The following is a 19,209-nucleotide window of genomic DNA, read 5'->3' as shown; positions in this document are numbered from 1 at the left end:
CAGTTGACAACAATCACCAGACTTCAGAAAATTGTGTTAAACGTTCAAACCCTAAATCTCCCGTGACTGCTGTTTGGTAACGGTGTCCACTTCAAACTGCTTTTATATAAATATCATTTGTAGCGTTAGTGTCAGTCATTTTCAGATAGCTACAGTTGTTTATAGTATTGTTATACACCTTAATAAAGATGTGGACAGCCTTAAAGACGTGCATCTAGCTATAAAAACAGAGCGTCCTGTACCCATGTTAGCATAGCGCTAACACAGGAAGCTAGCTGGCTTGTCGTGGGTGTTTACCTTTATTTCTGCCTGGAGGTTTATCTCGTCCAGGAATTTAGCTGCTGGTGGGGACATCACTCTCCTTTACTGTAAGTCGTGTCAAGGCATATGCACAACAACGAAGATTTTGGATGGACTTCATCCCGTTTGGACGGCGTGCCAACAAATATGAACATAAACGTAACAGTTTAATCTCCTCCGCTAGCTTCACATCCACCGCTTCATAATCAGGTTCTGATTGGACGAACCATCTGTCAATCATTCAATTCCGGAAGTGACTCCAGACGTAAACATATCCACGTGACAGCACCATGGGACCATGGGACAGGCAGCACACAACCACTACTGCCTTTTACAGTGAACTGCCTGAAACAGCAGCCGCCAGCTTGTATTTACAGCTTTATTAAAGCTACATCATTACATTAGGAGATGACCTGGCAACTGAATGGAACATTTGAAGACATAATGTATTTCAAATAGAGAAAGGTATTCCTTTCCTTGGCACCCTCCCTCCTCAAAATACATCGTCAGTGTCAGTTTTTAATCTCTAGCACCCTCTTTAGTTAATGACATGCACCTTCTCTTTGGTGGATAATTTTGTATTGGATAACAATAAGACTGAGATCATATAGATTGAGAGACTTTGATGTCTTCCTTCAATTAACAGTACACTACATAGAAATAAATACCAACATGAAACAAAATGTATTTTCAGCATAAAACAGTATTTAAAAAAGTTTTGGAGAACTATTAAAAAAATTGCCTTAAATACATCCTAAAAAATTTAAAAACATAACTTTCAAAGTTTAATTTTAAATACATTGTGCTTAAAATGATTGAGTAAAGAATTATGCAAGATTTATCTAAGTTTTATTTGTGTCCTGATTGACTTCAAAACATCAAAAGTTACAGATTTTGATCATTGAGAAACCTTGAGAAACCTTGAGAAACCTTGAGAAACACCGAAAACATCGTCACTGTTTGCTCCAAACCCGGATTAAACACAAAAAGGATGTGCACAGCTTCAGATTTTAAAAGGTCAAATGCAAATTAGCAGTCCCCTGTAAAACTATCAAAGAACATTTCAAGTTACTGTAACGACCCTCCATTCCAATGTGAAAACAGTGGTGTAAAAGGGAGAGTGCAGGGCTGACGTCAAACCGCTGGGTTTGAACTTTTTTCCAACTGTGTTGACACATTAAACCATTTTCATTTGTTCATATTGTAAATTGTGTTAGAATTGAAAATTGTAATTCAGTACATAACTTATTATTGATAATCATAATGTTGTTTATTATAGGTTTTCACTAACAGTACAATTTGCTTTGGTGTCTTGATGCATTTATGGTTTATTGCACGAATCAAGAAAATTACTACAACAATGTAAATATGCTCTAATTATATGTTAAGTACTTTATTTGAGTCCGTCAGATATGCTGATGTACAACATTTCCTGTCTGGCTGTGTAATGTCTACTTTAAGAAAGTAAGTCCATACCTACATCTGAACTTTGTGACTTTGAGCCTAGGCATTTGTTATGAGGTATAATTGCTGTTGTATAAACAGCCTGTTGTATAAACAGCAGCAGTTCATGTGAGCAGATGACATTAGACTACTTTAAATTTCAGTTTTGTGACTCAATAGTGTGCAACACAGTATGAGATGTAAAGCATCTCTTCTTCAAGTACTCAATATACATTAACGGCCTGTATCATTTTGAATGTTTGTTATGTTCCTGTCATTATAAAGTCATTTAAGACTTTTGACAAAGACCTAGCTCAAAGATTTCAAATTCTATACAATGGCATTTAGGATGCACAACTATTTAATGATTTATATGTCAAAGCATTGTCTTGTGTTCACTTGTTATGTCCTAATCTTCACAGTAGCTACCCCCAAACCCACCCAACTCCTAACCCCCTCCCTACAGTGACTTTTGCTCTCACAAACTCACCGCACACACTCCTCGGGCCAGCCAGACTCCACAGAGGAGCCAAGCGGACGGAGGAAGGATGTCCTGACCATGAGGGTCCTCATCTGCTTTGGGTCCTCCTGTGAGCCTTTTGACATCTCTCCCAATCAGACTGTGGGGGCCATAAAGCAGATGATCAAGGTAAGCTCTGAACAGTGGTGGCCCAGGAACATCACTGGTGTTCATTTCTTGACATGCTTTGTCTGTATTTTGAATTTTATGATGATTTGGACATATTGCTGGAGTAAAAACATTTAGAAATGTGGTTGAATGAATGAATACATGTATAAGGGACCGCAACTGATAACTTATTATGTAAATACTTATAATACTATACTTAATAATATAGTTTATAATAAGGTTTTAAAAAAGACGAACCAAAAAGCTAATTCAGTCAGAGACGCTGAGCATTGTCTATCAAGAATGTTTTTCATGTCTCTATCCGGCTCCATACATTTCCACTGTGTCCCTTTCTGTAGGATAACTTTCTGGTACAACTCTCAGATGACAAGCAGCACCAGTACCTGGAGCTGAGCTACGGCGGTGCTGCGCTGCGGGAGAACTGGACTCTGTGCGACGTGGGTATCACAAGGGGCAGTGCCATCCGATGCCTGATAAAGGTATTCAAATATGAAAAGGGTTGAAACTATTTTGTAATTTGCAGTATATACGATCAGCTTGCAATGATTCACAGAGAGAATGCTTAAGTCCATCTTTTCTTCAGGCCTATACTATTATTTTTTAGAAACAACCCCCTAGGAAAAATACTTACTACGTTTTTTACTCTTGGAGCTGGAGTCTGTATTTATTGTACTGCTCAACAACAATTTAGTGGAGTTTATGCTTGATGACACCAGAGCTCATTCACACTATCACGGAAATCCACCTTGAAAAAAAAAATGTCTTCACATTTTCTCTTAGAATTAGTATTGTAGATATGTTAAAATGTATAATTTATTAATTTGATATATTATGTGTGTATATATTATATACACACATAATGTATATTTGAACATTGTAATTCTTTGTTATTAGTATTATTATATCATTTATTTAAACCAGTCGTAACTGCTTACATATTCATTTATTGGGATTTTTTCAATCAAAGATTTCCTTGGATTGTTTGTCACATCGGTGTTATAATATAGTAGATGTTCGAGCAGCTGCTGAGCAATGAGTTTATTGCTGTCTGAGATCTTTAGTTTGTCCCTTTTAGTTGTTTTTTATTATTGGGAAACATTCCAGACTTGTCACCAAGCAACCTTTTGTAAAAGCTGACAGTGGTAAGCGTGGGTGTGTGTGTCCCTTTGTCATCATTTTACATCCTCTCATAAAATACACTGAACAAAAATATAAACGCAACACTTTTGTTTTTGCTCCCATTTTTCATGAAATGAACTCAAAGATCTAAAATATTTTCTATATACACAAAATAACCATTTCTCTCAAATATTGTTCACAAATCTGAAAAAATCTGTGATAGTGAGCACTTCTCCTTTGCCGAGATAATCCATCCCACCTCACAGGTGTGGCATATCAAGATGCTGATTAGACAGCATGATTATTGCACAGGTGTGCCTTAGGCTGGCCACAATAAAAGGCCACTCTGAAACGTGCATTTTTGCTTTATTGGGGGGGTCTGGGGATGTCCGAAAACCAGTCAGTATCTGGTGTGAGGGGTAGGGTTAGGGTAATGTTGTGAATCGAGTGGCCCATGGTGGTGGTGGGGTTATGGTATGGGCAGGTGTATGTTATGGACGACGAACACAGGCCACTCGATTCACAACATTACCCTAACCCTAATCCTACCCCTCACACCAGATACTGACTGGTTTTCGGACCCCCCCAGACCCCCCCAATAAAGCAAAAATGCACGTTTCAGAGTGGCCTTTTATTGTGGCCAGCCTAATGCACACCTGTGCAATAATCATGCATCTTGATATGCCACACCTGTGAGGTGGGATAGATTATCTCGGCAAAGGAGAAGTGCTTACTATCAGATTTTTTCAGATTTGTGAACAATATTTGAGAGAAATGGTTATTTTGTGTATATAGAAAATGTTTTAGATCTTTGAGTTCATCTCATGAAAAATGGGAGCAAAAACAAAAGTGTTGCGTTTATATTTTTGTTCAGTGTAGTTGCCTTCTACCAACCTTACCTTATATAGGTCCATTTCACTCTGGAAACTTGTATATATCTTGGATTGTGTATCTTTGCTATGACATCCAAAGTTTTTATTTCAAAAATAAATGTTTGCCCTCCCGGTCCTCAAGATTTCACATACTATTCTTTTGCTTAAAGGATGGTAAATCATGTACAGAGCTTTTGCAAATAAAAATATACATACAAGCCTGCCAGGCTCTGGTTTTCCCTCAGCAAAGATATCCAAAGACAAATCTGTATATAGTATGTTTCTTAAAATATGATGCAACTTTGTGTGATTGAACATCATTTCAACCACAGAGGGGAAGCAAACTCCTTGTTATTTATTGGCCACCTGCACTGGCAATATTTTTAGAGTGATTCAGAGTCCAGATAAAAATAATAAATTCACTTAATTCGGCTTTTTGGGGATAAACAACAGGGTTTCATCAACTAAAGTCTCTAAGTAGGCTCAAGTCCCGCCTCCCCTTCAACAAGGCAGCACAAGAGATTCTCAATTCCACCTCTGAGGACCTCTCCAGAGATGCATGGTTGGCGGCTGCTTGGAGGCAGGAGTGGGAGCTAGCCGGGCCCTCCCGCATCCATTGCTACATCTGGGACCCAGGAGATGGCGCCATAGGAGGAGACGACCTACCATGCCGGCAATGGACCACACTAAACCGTCTACGAACTGGGGTCGGTCGCTTCAAAACATCAATGAAGAAGTGGGGCCTGGCAGACAGTGCTGCATGCGAGTGCGGTGACCCTGAACAGACTGCCGAACATATAATAACCACCTGCCCTTTATATAGACCACCCTCGGAAGCCAGCCTCTTCGTCGAGTTGGACCTCTGACGTTACACGAAAGAATAAGAAGAACTAAAGTCTTGATATTCTTTTTACTTATTAATTGCATGGCCATTATACTTTTCTTTCAGAGTGAACGAAGGCCTGTGATGCGTGTGTTCAATGCTGTGACAGGAAAAACTCTACCAATCATGGGAAGTGATGCACTTCTGAATATGTCCATCGCTAGACTGAAATCTGTGGTGTCCATGCAAAGCGGCCTCCCTGTTGGCACTTTCAGACTGAGCACACCTGAGGGCGTGCAGCTCTACGACTGTAACCAACTGCAAGACTACGCCATTGTAGTGGGTACGGCCTGCTCTCTGTTTATGCAGTTGATGTGTGTTAGTGTACAGTGAGTGCTACGTAGCTCCTTATTTTTTTAAATGTCAAAGCTAATAACACTTTGATTGATTCAGTGAAAGTTTAGATATCATGTTTTGTCTTGACTTCTAAATTACTTTACTTTAAATTGTGAAATGTAGGCTACTAAGCCTCCAATATGTGTTGAATGTTAGCTGGTAGGAACTTCATAATAGAGAAATGGAACAGAGCATTTATTTCTTAGAAATAATTGCTTTCTATTTTGAAGTTAATATTATAGTATAATAATTTAATGATTCAGATCTATTTTAAAATCCTAACCGTTATTACTATTTTATTTTTCAAACAAAGGCACTACTCTCCGTTTGGATACCTGGGATGGGTGGGTGGAGTTCCTCCTGAGTTGCCTCCTTGGCCACAGATTGACAGTCCAGATCCACCTATCAGAGAAGAAGCCGTTAATGAGGTCAGAAACTCCATTCATAATCATTCAAATACAAGTGCAACATAACTGTTGTCTTTCACTTTATCCATAAAGTCAGAGTGCAATTTTACACTTAAAATGAATAATTTCTGACCTGCTTCTCCAGGTTTCAGCTGCAGGTGGCACTGTACATCGCTGCCTCTTCTGGTCACCTGGATCTGGCAGGCTGGCTGCTGGAGAGAGGGGTGCATGCTGACAAACCAGTCGGGGTCCATCCGTACCGCCAGTGGTGCCAGCAAACCGCCCATAGAGACACCGGAAAGTGTCCCATCCACATAGCTGTAGAGCGCAACCACCTCCTCATCCTCAAACTCTTCATCACCAAGAACCTTTTGAGCTTGACTTGTAGGGACCCTGGAGGTCGGGATCCTTTGAAAGTTGCTATTCAGCATGGTAGCAGGGATTGTGCGCAATACTTAGCAAACAAGCTGTGCTCAGTAGTGTCCCTGTCAACCGTATCCCTGCCCATGCGTATCTACCTCCAGTTAAAACGCTGGGTGAGTTTGGGGCAGAAAGGGGCAGCCTCCAATCAATGCCAGTACAGTGCTGCTTTCAAAGCCAGGGTGGGGGATAAGTTGCTGGTGGATGGTTTCAACCAGCCATATATGTCTTCCAAATCCAGGAAAACTGTAACAATACCAAGCAGAGGAATCAAGGCCAAAGCTTTGCAACCCTTGCCTCCCATCAGCAACTTACTTTCACATCTCCCCAGTCTAGGTGACTTTAAAGAGATGCAAAAAAATCAGAAACAAGATGTGAAAAGTAAGAAAGCTTGCCTATTGGATGGAATCTGCCAGGATGACAGCAGCTTATTGAGAAGGAAATGCATACTGCCACCCATTTCCAGAGACAGAGTTCCCAGGCCAACATCTCCCCATATTCTGACTGCATTTCTGAAGTCCAGCACAACACCAAGAGAAAAAGCCACATACTACTTGACCGTAGCCAGGTCTGTATACTTTTTTTTGATACACTTTTAGCAGGTTATAACATGGTTTTCATTATGCAATAAAAACAGATTTGTCACATAAATACAGTTTTATTTGAGGTTCACAGCAAAGGGTCAGTTAAGCAAAATCTGTTTTTCGTACAGTCAATTTGTTTAAACCACACATATTTTCTGTCTGTAATTCTGTCCGTTTCTAGTTACTGATGGGCTTATAAAATATTCTGACAAAAATTAAGTTAAAGGCGTTACATATATTTTCATATTAAAGCATTTTTTAAAACGTTTTTGTAGTTTCTCTAATAAGAAATTAAATATAGGCTATCAACTGCCTCATTTTTTGGTTATTTCACCACACTAACAATTCATCATGATTGATACTGACATATATATGTTAAAGAAATACATGACAGCCCTACTTTATTGAGTTAATGCATGTTTCTCTTATGCAGTAACTTTACAGAAAAGCCTTGGTTGAAGCAGCTGAGCATTGCCCGGACCCTGATCAGGAAGCGTGTCCATACCATGGCCTGATCCAGATATGTTCATCATCAAACAAACTACTGGTGGATCTCCCATCAGCTGCTTCAATAACTGTGGACAACGAAGAATCCTTCAGAGTGACAACTGAGGAGTGTATCTCAGGCTTAGCATGTTGTTGAAATTAAACTTGTCTGTCTTTATATACGTATAGCCAAGTATCTTTCTTTTATAGCTTTTTGCACAAAAAGAGATTGATAGACGTACGTATATGTACAGATTTAAAAACTTGTTTTAATTACTGGAAGTGAATGATTAATTAATGCAATTTTGTGTTTAATAAAATCTAAAGGTGAGGGCCTTGCCTTTGGTTGAAATTGAAATTGTAGTGGAAAATTTCATTATTATCATTCTTATTATTATCCTTATTATGTCTTTCATATGTTTAAACCAAATGCTTCTTATTTCCTCTTGTTGTGCTTTTACCATTATTATTCTATTATATTCTCTTATGAGTTTCCCAGTCTCTGCAAGGCCACAGCTGTTTCAGCAGACTGGGAGACTCATACACAGTCACACAAAGTTCCGTTATGCTATCTGCAAGGCCAAACGGTGTCTCATCAACAATCTGACTGTGTGAACCCAGATTGTTCTCTTTCCCACTCCTTTTTCTATATAACCTTTGCTTTTCCATTGTTCTGCGCACTCTCGGGCAGACTTTCCATACTCTGCCCGACCGGTGACAATATATTATTATGTCGTGTATTTGAAGCTTCAAATAAATAACCAAAAGACAGCTTTGCTTGATTCACCATTTATTTGTTTTATCATTTGACTTGTACTCTCCAGAGCCGTGTTTGGGAGCCAGATTTCCATAACAAATGGCGTTGTCGGCAGGATCTCTGTATGCTTGATCGGGGAAACCTCTGGACGCTGGTGGGTTGCTCCGGGATCTTGGATCCTCCTCTACCCCGACATAAAACGTACAGGACGAGGGGACCAGCGCGAGGGGTGGAACCGATTGACTTCACGAGATCCAACGAACTCAAAGGGCTTTCAATACTCGGTGAGATGTGCAAAGTCTAAATTGTTTAAAGTTAAACGTAATTAAAACTCCATGACATCAGGAGAGGGACTGCTCGAAAACAGAGATATTTGGCATATCTAGCATCGACGGATGAAAAATAGTGTTTTGGTGACACGGAGTGTTTTGGTGACACTTTAATAGTGTTTTGGTGACACGGAGTGTTTTGGTGACACTTTAAAAGACTTTGCTATGGGGGCAAAGCAGGGGAGGGGGTATGTACAGCCTCCTGAGGGTCCGATAGTTGATGTCATGCGAGCAAAATATGGTGAAGAAAGTCTGGCTAAATTAAATATATGGACGGAAATGTTCGGATTTCCTAAGGGAGGTTCTTTGAGTAAATTAAAAATCAAAAACCTAAGGGATAAATTACAAGAGTGTGAAGATGGAATGAAGAAGAAGAGTAAAATTAAAGTAAAAGATTTAGAGAGACTGGACACTCATAGAAAGTGTTTAAAATACTGGGAGGATGAAGCAGAGTGCCGTGAAAGGCAATTGGCCGCGGCAATAAAAAAGATACAGGCTGAGGATAAGACTGAAAAGAAAGATAAAAAGTGTTTTGTGTTTCCTCCACAATATAAATCACATGCTTCCCTTTATCCTCTGGTTTCAGGCGTGCGGGACCCTGTCCCTCACCTAAGTTCCCCATTCCCCCCTTCCTCCCCCCGTCTGCTACCTGCTGTGGAGGCTCCTGGAGGGGCTGCTGCTGCTGCTGGACCAGAGGTCAACATACCAGCCGCCGCTGGAGCAGCTGCGCAGCAAGACACACAGACAGGGAGCAGAGACGAAGAGAGACAGAGAAAAGAAAATGAAGAAGAAGAAGCAGGACTGAAAAAGATCCATGACAAGAGAGAGAAAAAGAAAAGAGACGCGAAGAAAGCTGAACTCTACAGAAAAGAACACCTCCAAAAAGGAATAACTACATGCCCTGCTTTCCCTGGCCAGCTGACCATGGTCCAGGCTATTACAACCACCTGGACCCAAAGTGATGGCCGGGGCAGACAAGGGGGTTTCCGAGGCCGGAGCAATAACTACAATCGCTGTTTTAACTGCGGACAGACGGGTCATCGGTTCGCTGAATGCCCACACGAGAAGAAGAAAAAGAACTTTTGATCGGATAAATCGGACCACAACAAAGACAATTCTTCAAACTAACAGTCGAGGGAGGGAGTGAAGGAGGAAGGAATTCGGTCGGGGGAGACGGACCCCATGCCAAGCAGCATCTAACCAGGGAAGTGACACACACACACACACGCATCATACATGCTATTGAGAAATTAGAAGAATTAGAGGACATGTCTGTAATTAAAAAGGGTACATATTTGAAATATGACAGTGAATGTTTGCGTTAAGAAATGTCCCACACATTTTTGGTTGATTCTGGGGCTACACATTCTGTGGTAAAAAAAAGGGTAGATTTGCCTGAATGCAAATGTAGTGATAGATTTATTCATATGCTGGGTTTATGAAAAGGAGAAGTTTCTGTACCACTTCAGAGTGGAGATAACGGTGTTGACAGTAATCCATTTCCCACATCAGTAAAAAACAGTTATTTTATCATCTGGTTCTCCGGTTCGGCTTGGACCTCATTTTTCCACAAATGAGGGTCTTAAAGTCCGACAGCCATCTCCTACGATGGTTCAAAAAGTGTCATTTGATGATAAAGAACTGGTGAATGTGTATCAATGGGCTGCTGACATATCCTGATTTTCAGGAGTTGTTGCGTTTGACTGGTCAACGTGGTTTTCCACCTGCTGTGTGGAAACTTCTCATTTTGCATTGTACTGCTAACGGGGTTGAAAGATCCGTGTAAATGCTATGATGAGAGTTTTACTGTTAGAATGTGTGAATGATGAGCTCATATTTAAAAATATATTGGAATTCGCTGGGTAGCACTATCTCTGTTAGACTCACACACACACAAGACACAACCAGCTGTGTCAAATCCCAGGGGCGGTCCACACATTTCACTAGCCAGGGGGCCCCACTGATAGATGGAGGGATTTGGGTCCAATCGTTAAGGATTGGGAGTCAGTCACTGATTGGGCACCTACACACACAGAATATGTCATGTACTCTATGTCACGTGACGTGTATCAAAGGAAAATGTGCACGAACGTAGCAGTTCTGCGCACATTGCTGTTGGTTGAGGATAAGGTAATTCTCATATCTCTGAGCTTCCTGCCGCGCTTTCAGATGTGCCATACTCACTCTGGGCAGCTCACAGATATGACTTAGGGTTAATGTCCACGTTCACGTACCGTACCCATTGAAACGTGAAGCTGTTGATGGCCAGTGTTTACCTCTCTGCTTAAACAAGGGGTCATTATTCCGTGTAACGATTCCAGTGTTTCCTGTCAAAAAGATCAGAGACAAACCTCCTGACGAGTGGAGATTTGTCCAGGATTTACGATGTAAATGCAGCTGTGCATGCACGCTCGTCCGGAATTCTTATCTGATTACTCCAAAAGTTCCAGCCTCTGCAACATATTTACTGCCATAGATGTCTCAAATGCATTTTTCAGTGTTCCGGTACACAAAGACAGTCAATTTTTGTTCACATTTGAATATAATGGTAAACCTTACACATTCACACGTTTGTGTTAAGACTAAATGTTAAAAAAGTCACTAAGCAACAGATGATGTCATTCTTGCGTATGTGTTCATAACACACGGCTGTTGTTATGCTTGCTGTGACGTTACATTAGTCCGTTCTCTGCTTGTAATTATGCCGTTACAAGCTTCAAAGTTGTATTTATCATCTGAATTTGCCGAAACAAGTTTAATATTCTGAAAGCCAATACTTTGAAGATGTATAAGTGAGGTGTCTTGAGTAGTCAAAATTACCTACAAATCATTGTACACACGTGTACATATTATTCTATTTTTATGCAGCTCTGTGTGATTTTGTAGCTACAATTCAGACTAATACACTACCAGAAGTGGAATAAGTACTCAGATATTGTAGTGAAATTAGAAGTACTCAGATATTGTACTTGAGTAAAGGAATAAGTACTCAGATCTTGTACTTGAGTGTTGTACAGAGTACTTGTACAGAGTGTTACAGTAAAAGTCCTGCATTCAAAATGTTCTTCAAGTAAAAGTAGAAAAGTATTATAAAAATATAGTGAAAGTAAAGACAGTAAAAGTAGTCGTTGTGCAGATTGGTCCATTTCAGAATAATATATATGATATGTTTTATAATGATTGATCATGAAAGTGTTCTCAAAGCTGGTGAAGGTGCAGCTACTTTGAATGGCTTTTTATTCTGCAGAGTAGCTTGTGGATTTACTCCAGGTGGAACTAAAGTCTGATTCAACACTTGATTATATTTCACATCATTCATCCACATCTGTGAAGTAACTAAAGGTATTACATACATGTAGTGAAGGAAAAGTACACCATGTACCTATGACTTATGTTCACTTCCAACCTAAAAGTACCTCAAAAATAGTAATCAATAATGTATTGAAAAGTTATTTGCTGATTGGTTTTTATATCGGCTCAGCCAGGTTATATGGGAGGCCCAGTCTACGTACACTCTAACAACAAATGCCTTGGCTTAACAAAGAAAATCAAGGCAATAGGTTGCATCGATGGTTATTGAGTTAAGACAACTTCTATTGAAATGTTGTTAAAGCAACAAAGTTATTTGGGTTAGGGGAGAAGGCTTTTCCTCTACAATCAGAGGTGTTTTCAATTACCACTCACTTAATAATTGGTAGCATAAACACAAGTTTTTAAGTTGATTACTCCAAAGTTCCAACTTGTTTTACCGTATTATTTAAATATAATCTTAAATTGTATGTACTTAATTACCACATGTTGAACATGAACACATGTTTTTAAGTTGACAACTATTTATAAATTAAGTTGCTCCAAATAATATTGTATTCAATAGGGTTTTTCTCTTAGCTTTTTCATGTTTTTGCCTTTAAAGAAAGAAATTAATTGATTCCACAACAAAAATATTAGGCAATTCATTTTTTATTTTTTTTGAACTGCAGGTGTTTATTTCAACACATGATGTTTCAAAAGGAGAGACTTCATTTAGTTTGAATATTGCCTGAAGACAGTTGACGTAATTTCCATTGTGTGCACACCTAGACCGGACTTAAAGACAGACAGGTTTTTATTGTTTGGACTTAAAAGACGTTCCTCTGACCAACGCTGACCTCATTTTGTATGTTGATGGGTCTGCCTCTCGCGACCAAGGGGGCACTAATTTATTTGTTTGTTTTTTTGTTGTTTTTTTTTGTTTTTTTTCCTGTTGTTTCAGATTCTGCTGTTCTCCGTTCTGGACCGCTTCCATGCCACCTCTCAGCACAGGCAGCAGAGCTCATCGCACTAACTGAAGCCTGCACGTTTGCAGAAGGCAAAACCGTGACTATTTACACTGACTCACGATATGCTTTCGGGGTAGTACACGATTTTGGGGCTATTTGGAAGTGTAGACAATTTCTTAAATCTGATGGCAAACCAGTACTTAACCATGTGCTGGTTGCAGGCTTACTAGACGCCATTCTGCTCCCATCTGAGGTTGCAGTCTGTAAATGTGCCCCACACGCAAGCAGTACAGACCCAGTTTCCCTAGGAAATGCGTCTGCTGACTCAGCCGCAAAGGCCTGATTCCTCTCGCACCTCACGCACACTCATTTGTTAAAATCCCTGTCTCCTCCTTTACTGACAAAATGTCATCACTGACTTCCATGCAGCAGCTAGCTACGCCAGTTGAGAAGGCTCAATGGAAGGCTGCTGGGGCTGTTTTTGACCTAAAATCCAGCATCTGGGTTGGCCCAAAGACATTTTTTCCCTCATTTCGCTAAGTTGACACATGGGTGGGATCATGTGTCAAAAGGGGGGATGTTAGAGTCTATAAATCAGGAGTGGTTCACAAGGGGATTCACAGTAACAGCTCAAAAGCACTGTGAAGCATGCCTAATCTGCATCATGCAAAATTCTGGTAGACCAGTAAAGGTTACAGGACCCGGAGCACATCCACCTCCCACCAGGCCATTTGAGCACCTAATGCTGGATTTCATTGAGCTTAGCCCATCAGAGGGGAAGAAGCACTGCTTAGTGGTGGTCGACATGTGGTCCAAATGGGTTGAAGCTTTCCCAGTAAAAGCACAGACAGCAAATGCTGTGGCAAAGGCATTACTGAGGGAAATCATTCCTAGATGGGGACTACCAGACAAAATTTCTAGTGACAACGGTTCACATTTTGCTAATGAGGCCATTACGCAGATAGGAGAATACATGGGCATGGACATCAGAAAGCATTGTGCTTATCACCCACAGAGTGGGGGTGGGGTGGAAAGAGAGAACGGCACAATCAAAAACAAACTAGCAAAATGCTGTGCAGACACAGGTCTGTCATGGACACAAGCTCTGCCCATTGTGCTGATGTACATGAGGATGCGGAAAAGAACACGGAGTCAACTCAGCCCATTTGAAATCCTTTTTGGGGCACCTCCACAGATTGGACTCAAGGCTCCAGGATTTCCTCTTCCCTCCACAACTTTGTGTGAGGATGCTATGTTGTCGTATTGTGTTAACCTATCATCCACTTTAGCAGACATCCGACGTCAGGTAGCCGCAGCCTTGCCTACCCCTGCCACTGGTCCGCTTCACCGCCTTCAACCGGGCGACTTCGTGCTGGTCAAGGATTTCCGGAGAAAGGGCTGGAAATCCAATCGTTGGCAAGGTCCCTACCAGGTGCTTCTCGTCACCCAGACAGCGGTCAAGGTCGCCGAGAGAGCTACATGGGTCCACGTCAGCCACTGCAAGGTCGTGGTCACAGGAAAGGAGAAACGATAGAAACAGATGACAACAAGTGACATATCCAAGTCACCAACAGATGACAACAAGTGACATGTCCAAGTCACCAACAGATGACAACAAGTGACGTGTCCAAGTCACCAACAGATGACAACAAGTGACGTGTCCGAGTCACCAACAGATGACAGCAAGTGACGTGTCCTAGTCACCACCAGCACCACACTTGCACTACATACACCAAAACACACTACACACAAGGTGTCACGAGCGAGTGCCAGCTGAGCGGTTCCATATGCTCTCTGGTTCCTCGTTTGTGTTATCAGTGTGCGAAGTCTGACGGTCCGGGTCACGAAATCGACCGAGAGAATACACACACACACTCCATGGAACATTTCCCCCTCGTGATGAGGGCTCGCCTGGAGAGACGACAACGCAACCGTGAGCAATGTGAATGCTACTGGAGAGCCTGGACAATCATAAAATGGTTCCTCTGCATACTTGCCATGATAGTTGTGTTAGGACTAGTCCTATATTTTATGTATCCAGGGTCAGCATACAGCATGTCAGCCAAAATCGAGGTATCTAAGAGGTTCATGGGGAAAGGAGGGCGAACCATATGGGTCGAGGGGCGGGGGAAAGCAGGGCGAACCACATGGGTCGAGGGGCTGGTCAAGACAGGGATTGGTAACATTACTCTAAGGGATGGGGAAGATAGCACAGTGCAGTTAGACCCGTGCAACTACATGCATTGCCCCGACCCTAAGAAACTGGGGGGGGGCAGACGCCTACATTTGCTATGTCGAGAGTAACAGTTACACCGCCACTCACTGCTCGGGGGGCTGGACTTTTGTTTTATGGACCACCGCGCACACCGATTGGGGTTATACCTTATGGGACGACAAAACAAACATCAAAGGGAGATTGTCTATCTCCAAGGTCAATTCATCGAGCCCCGTTATCCTGTTGCAACTACAGGCTGCCCAGATATCAGACAAGGGTTATTTTGTTGTCTGTATGTATGTATCCGGCGCCGACCCGTGTGGCACATTTTACATAGACATCGCGCCCAAAACTCAGACCCCGGAAAAGCGTAAGCAACCTTTGACGCCACTGTTGACATCCATAGGTACATCTACATTTAATCTATACATAGGCGATAACGACCATAGCAACATTGATGTGTGTCAGACCAGTAATGGGATCACCGGTAACGTCTGGTGGCACACTCTGAGATCATTCTTGCAGGCCGCAGGACAAAATGGGTCATGTTATGCATGCACTCTTTTCCCCCAGGACTCATCAATGTCCGTGCCAGTTCGTCCGCGCTCTCTGACCCAGGTTGAACACCTCTGCGCGTTTATGGCTCTGACAAAGCCCATCAAGGATGAAGACAGCGTAACCGGGTGGCGTTATGCTAGGCAGCTTCCCCCACCATGCAGCAATCGATCTGACTCCTCTTTGCGTGCATCCACGCTTGACACCACATACGCAAAGTACCAACCCGTCAGCCATGTGCACCCTAGTCATTTGAGAGGGATGAAACACAACCTCTGCATCCAGAGAGTTTACCACAAAACGTCTCTTACACCACATTATTTTTTCCTAGGCACTACTACTGGTTGTACTCGCATCCTACGGAACACATGCGGTGACGGTGCTCACAAAATCTCGTATTGTCACATATCTGGTGCCCCTGAGAGAATCCTTTCTAATGTAGCATTCCCTGATGTTAAACATATTTCCCTCCAACTGGCGTGGCCCAGTGATTCTGGGTTTAGCGCGCCAGAAGATTACGTTTGGTTGTGCGGCAACAAGCTCTATCAAGTTCTGGCTCCCCTTTGGATAGGGACATGCACTCTAGTGGATTTGAATCCAGCAGTCACTGTACTCACGTCCTTAATGCACACGACACATCATTACCCAGAGTTCCAACACCCCGACCACCACAAGGTAAAAAGAGATATGACGTCCGCTGGAGCTAAATTCATGGGTGGCCTGTTCCCATGGTGGGGTACAGTAAACAATGCCCATAAAATAGATACCTTACACGTCCGGCTAGAGAATCTGACTTATGAGACGACTCAAGGCTTCCAGGCATTGACCCCATTCATAATAGCCTCTAGGAACATGCTCATGCAGCATCAATTCGCTCTTGACCTTTTGTTCGCCTCAAAGGGTGGCCTGTGTCATGTGATCGGTGACTCCTGTTGCACTTACATTCCCGACGCCACCAAGAACATCACTGACACCGTGCTGCATCTTAACAACCTGTTAGCTGACATGAAAGCTGATGACATATCCAACGCAGGGGCCTGGGACTGGTGGGCCTGGCTTACATCAGGCGGGTGGAAAGCATGGCTGGCTAGTATAGTTACACCCCTGGCGATCATTTTTGGCCTATTAATCAGTTGTACCTGTTTGATTATCCCAATACTGAAGAAGTGCGTTTCCAGCATGGTGTCCTCAGCTTTCGTTCAGTATACTACTATTCCATTACAAGACAATCCTTTGCGCCACAGTGAGATAGATCAGCTAGAATCAGAAGAGTCTGATTCCGATTCATCAATATAATCATGTGTGTATCTTCTCTCTTATGCTTACATTATATTGGAGTCTGTCCTCCACAAAAACAGCCAGTTTTCTATGATATATTTGTGATGTGTTTACTTAAACCAGCGATGGAGGGTATTCATTGATGTGTTATATCAGTCTATCCTATCATTTGTTTTTTTCTATTGATCAAGTATGATCAAAAGGGGGGAATGTAGTGGAAAATTTCATTATTATCATTCTTATTATTATCCTTATTATGTCTTTCATATGTTTAAACCAAATGCTTCTTATTTCCTCTTGTTGTGCTTTTACCATTATTATTCTATTATATTCTCTTATGAGTTTCCCAGTCTCTGCAAGGCCACAGCTGTTTCAGCAGACTGGGAGACTCATACACAGTCACACAAAGTTCCGTTATGCTATCTGCAAGGCCAAACGGTGTCTCATCAACAATCTGACTGTGTGAACCCAGATTGTTCTCTTTCCCACTCCTTTTTCTATATAACCTTTGCTTTTCCATTGTTCTGCGCACTCTTGGGCAGACTTTCCATACTCTGCCCGACCGGTGACAATATATTATTATGTCGTGTATTTGAAGCTTCAAATAAATAACCAAAAGACAGCTTTGCTTGATTCACCATTTATTTGTTTTATCATTTGACTTGTACTCTCCAGAGCCGTGTTTGGGAGCCAGATTTCCATAACAAAATTTAGTAACAAAGCTGACTGCAGCCCTCTCTATTTGTGTAGTTGAACATCAATAAACAATTTTCTGATTACAATTTAAGAAGAGGTTTATGAGTTGTTTTAAGCATTTGCGAAACTGGAGGCAGTAATAGTCAGCAAGCTTTGGTTCCCATTGTTTTTCTCTCTTAAACCAGCAAACAGAAAAGGGACTGCTTTTTCCATGCAGGTGCTCAACACCCAGGGGAGGGATATATTTTGTATTCTGCTATGCTGATGTTAAATCTGGAAAAATTGTCCACTTTTTCTACCAAAAGGACTCCAATGATTGTAACTGTATCAAAAATAAGCAAAATAGGATTGAGAATTGCTCTTTTATTTAAAAATATATGAATACATTAAAAGAAGCAGTGGCGACTGGTCATTAGGGGCAGGTGGGGCACAGCCCCACCTAGTGTCAGCAGAAAGTATTAAAATAATGATTACAACAAAATGCAAAAAATAAGATCATGTTTAATCATCTGATTCGTCTGTACATTGCTGTTTTAGTATGTGTTCTTCTAATTAGTGTCAACAGTGTGTGCCTATTGAGCTGTTGAGAGCCATGTGGGACAAAACCTGATCCTGCCCCTCCCTCTGACTGTCTAAGCGAACGGTGACTGCAAAAACTACACTGCGCATGCTCAGAGTATTGTCCTATTTAATGTGTGTGGCAAAAAATAATGACCATAGGGGCAACGTGCTGCCATCCCCACCATACGTCATCTCACATAATTCAGAGCTGATTGGCTGTAAGTACGTGTGCCGCGAAAAGTGTGGTGTGTGAAGAGGAGACGAGAGAGCTGCAGTGAGGCGTCCTAAAACCCGGAAGTAAGCTGCGCATGTCTTCCCTCCACAAATAAGCAACGAGATTTCTCCATAGGATTTTAGAAAATAGCTCAAAATAAGATCTGTGGGAAACGTAGCTGTTAGATAAATGTACGTTTTGTTCAGCCGGATAATATCCACATGTCTACCCTACTTTTATCATTTTAGAATCAAAAATCTATTGATTAGATTAGATTAGATTTATGATAGACTTTTGAAACTACAAGAAGATAAGGAGGACTTTTACAAAAAAGTAATAGAGATTTTTGTCCAGAAGGATAGGCAAATGGACTTAATCTTCAAGTCAAGGTAAGACTGCAATTTTATTGAAAATGGGATCTTACTAAGAGAGAACAATTCAATATTTAAATGATAAAATTACATTTTTTTGGGTATCCTTCTGTTGAACTGTCTGTTTAAAAGTAATTGAAGCATCAGACAAAAAAAGCTTTTGAAAATAATATTATATTTTGATGTAATATATTTGTAAACCTGAAGAGTCAGTGCGAGTGCCTCACCAGCCATGAACCTCTCTGCAGAAGCTTATATATAGACATCTGAGTTTTTTGTGCCCCACCACTTTTGTACATATAGAAACGCCACTGAAAAGAAGATGAATACATGCCAATAAAAATGTAGGAAGACATACCATACAGCTACATCTAAATTCTACGGAGCTCCCCTGGTGACATTGGTGAGAAAAATATTAATACGTAGCCACGTATTAATAATGCGTGGCCACAAATTAGTTATTACGTTCCCACGC

General features: G+C 41.4%; 2 protein-coding genes and 1 long non-coding RNA gene across 3 annotated transcripts in view; 2 read left to right on the top strand and 1 right to left on the bottom strand.

Annotated features, from left to right (window-relative positions):
• rnf13 (ring finger protein 13) overlaps positions 1-512 on the bottom strand; it is a 63,459-nt gene extending 62,947 nt beyond the window's left edge. Inside the window, exon 1 of the mRNA XM_071202883.1 lies at positions 298-512. The gene's annotated coding sequence lies outside the window, so the exon portion shown is untranslated. The remainder of the gene's footprint in view (positions 1-297) is intronic.
• A 1,790-nt stretch (positions 513-2,302) lies between these two features.
• Positions 2,303-7,528, top strand: LOC117445555 (protein ANKUB1-like). The gene is made up of 6 exons (XM_034081297.1): positions 2,303-2,392; positions 2,731-2,871; positions 5,333-5,549; positions 5,916-6,030; positions 6,155-6,997; positions 7,447-7,528. The coding sequence occupies exons 1-6, from the start codon at positions 2,303-2,305 to the stop codon at positions 7,526-7,528; spliced, it is 1,488 nt and encodes a 495-aa protein (XP_033937188.1).
• Positions 7,529-7,804: 276 nt separating this feature from the next.
• LOC139433707 (uncharacterized) lies at positions 7,805-17,514 on the top strand. The gene is made up of 2 exons (XR_011643096.1): positions 7,805-8,540; positions 9,172-17,514. It is a non-coding gene; the product is annotated as an uncharacterized lncRNA (long non-coding RNA).
• The last annotated feature ends 1,695 nt before the right edge of the window (positions 17,515-19,209 follow it).

Source organism: Pseudochaenichthys georgianus, chromosome 4 (genome assembly GCF_902827115.2).
Source record: "Pseudochaenichthys georgianus chromosome 4, fPseGeo1.2, whole genome shotgun sequence".
NCBI classification, from domain to species: Eukaryota; Metazoa; Chordata; class Actinopteri; order Perciformes; family Channichthyidae; genus Pseudochaenichthys; species Pseudochaenichthys georgianus.
The sequence above is the reverse complement of the archived record's forward strand: the minus strand, read 5'-3'. Positions and strand labels throughout refer to the sequence as shown.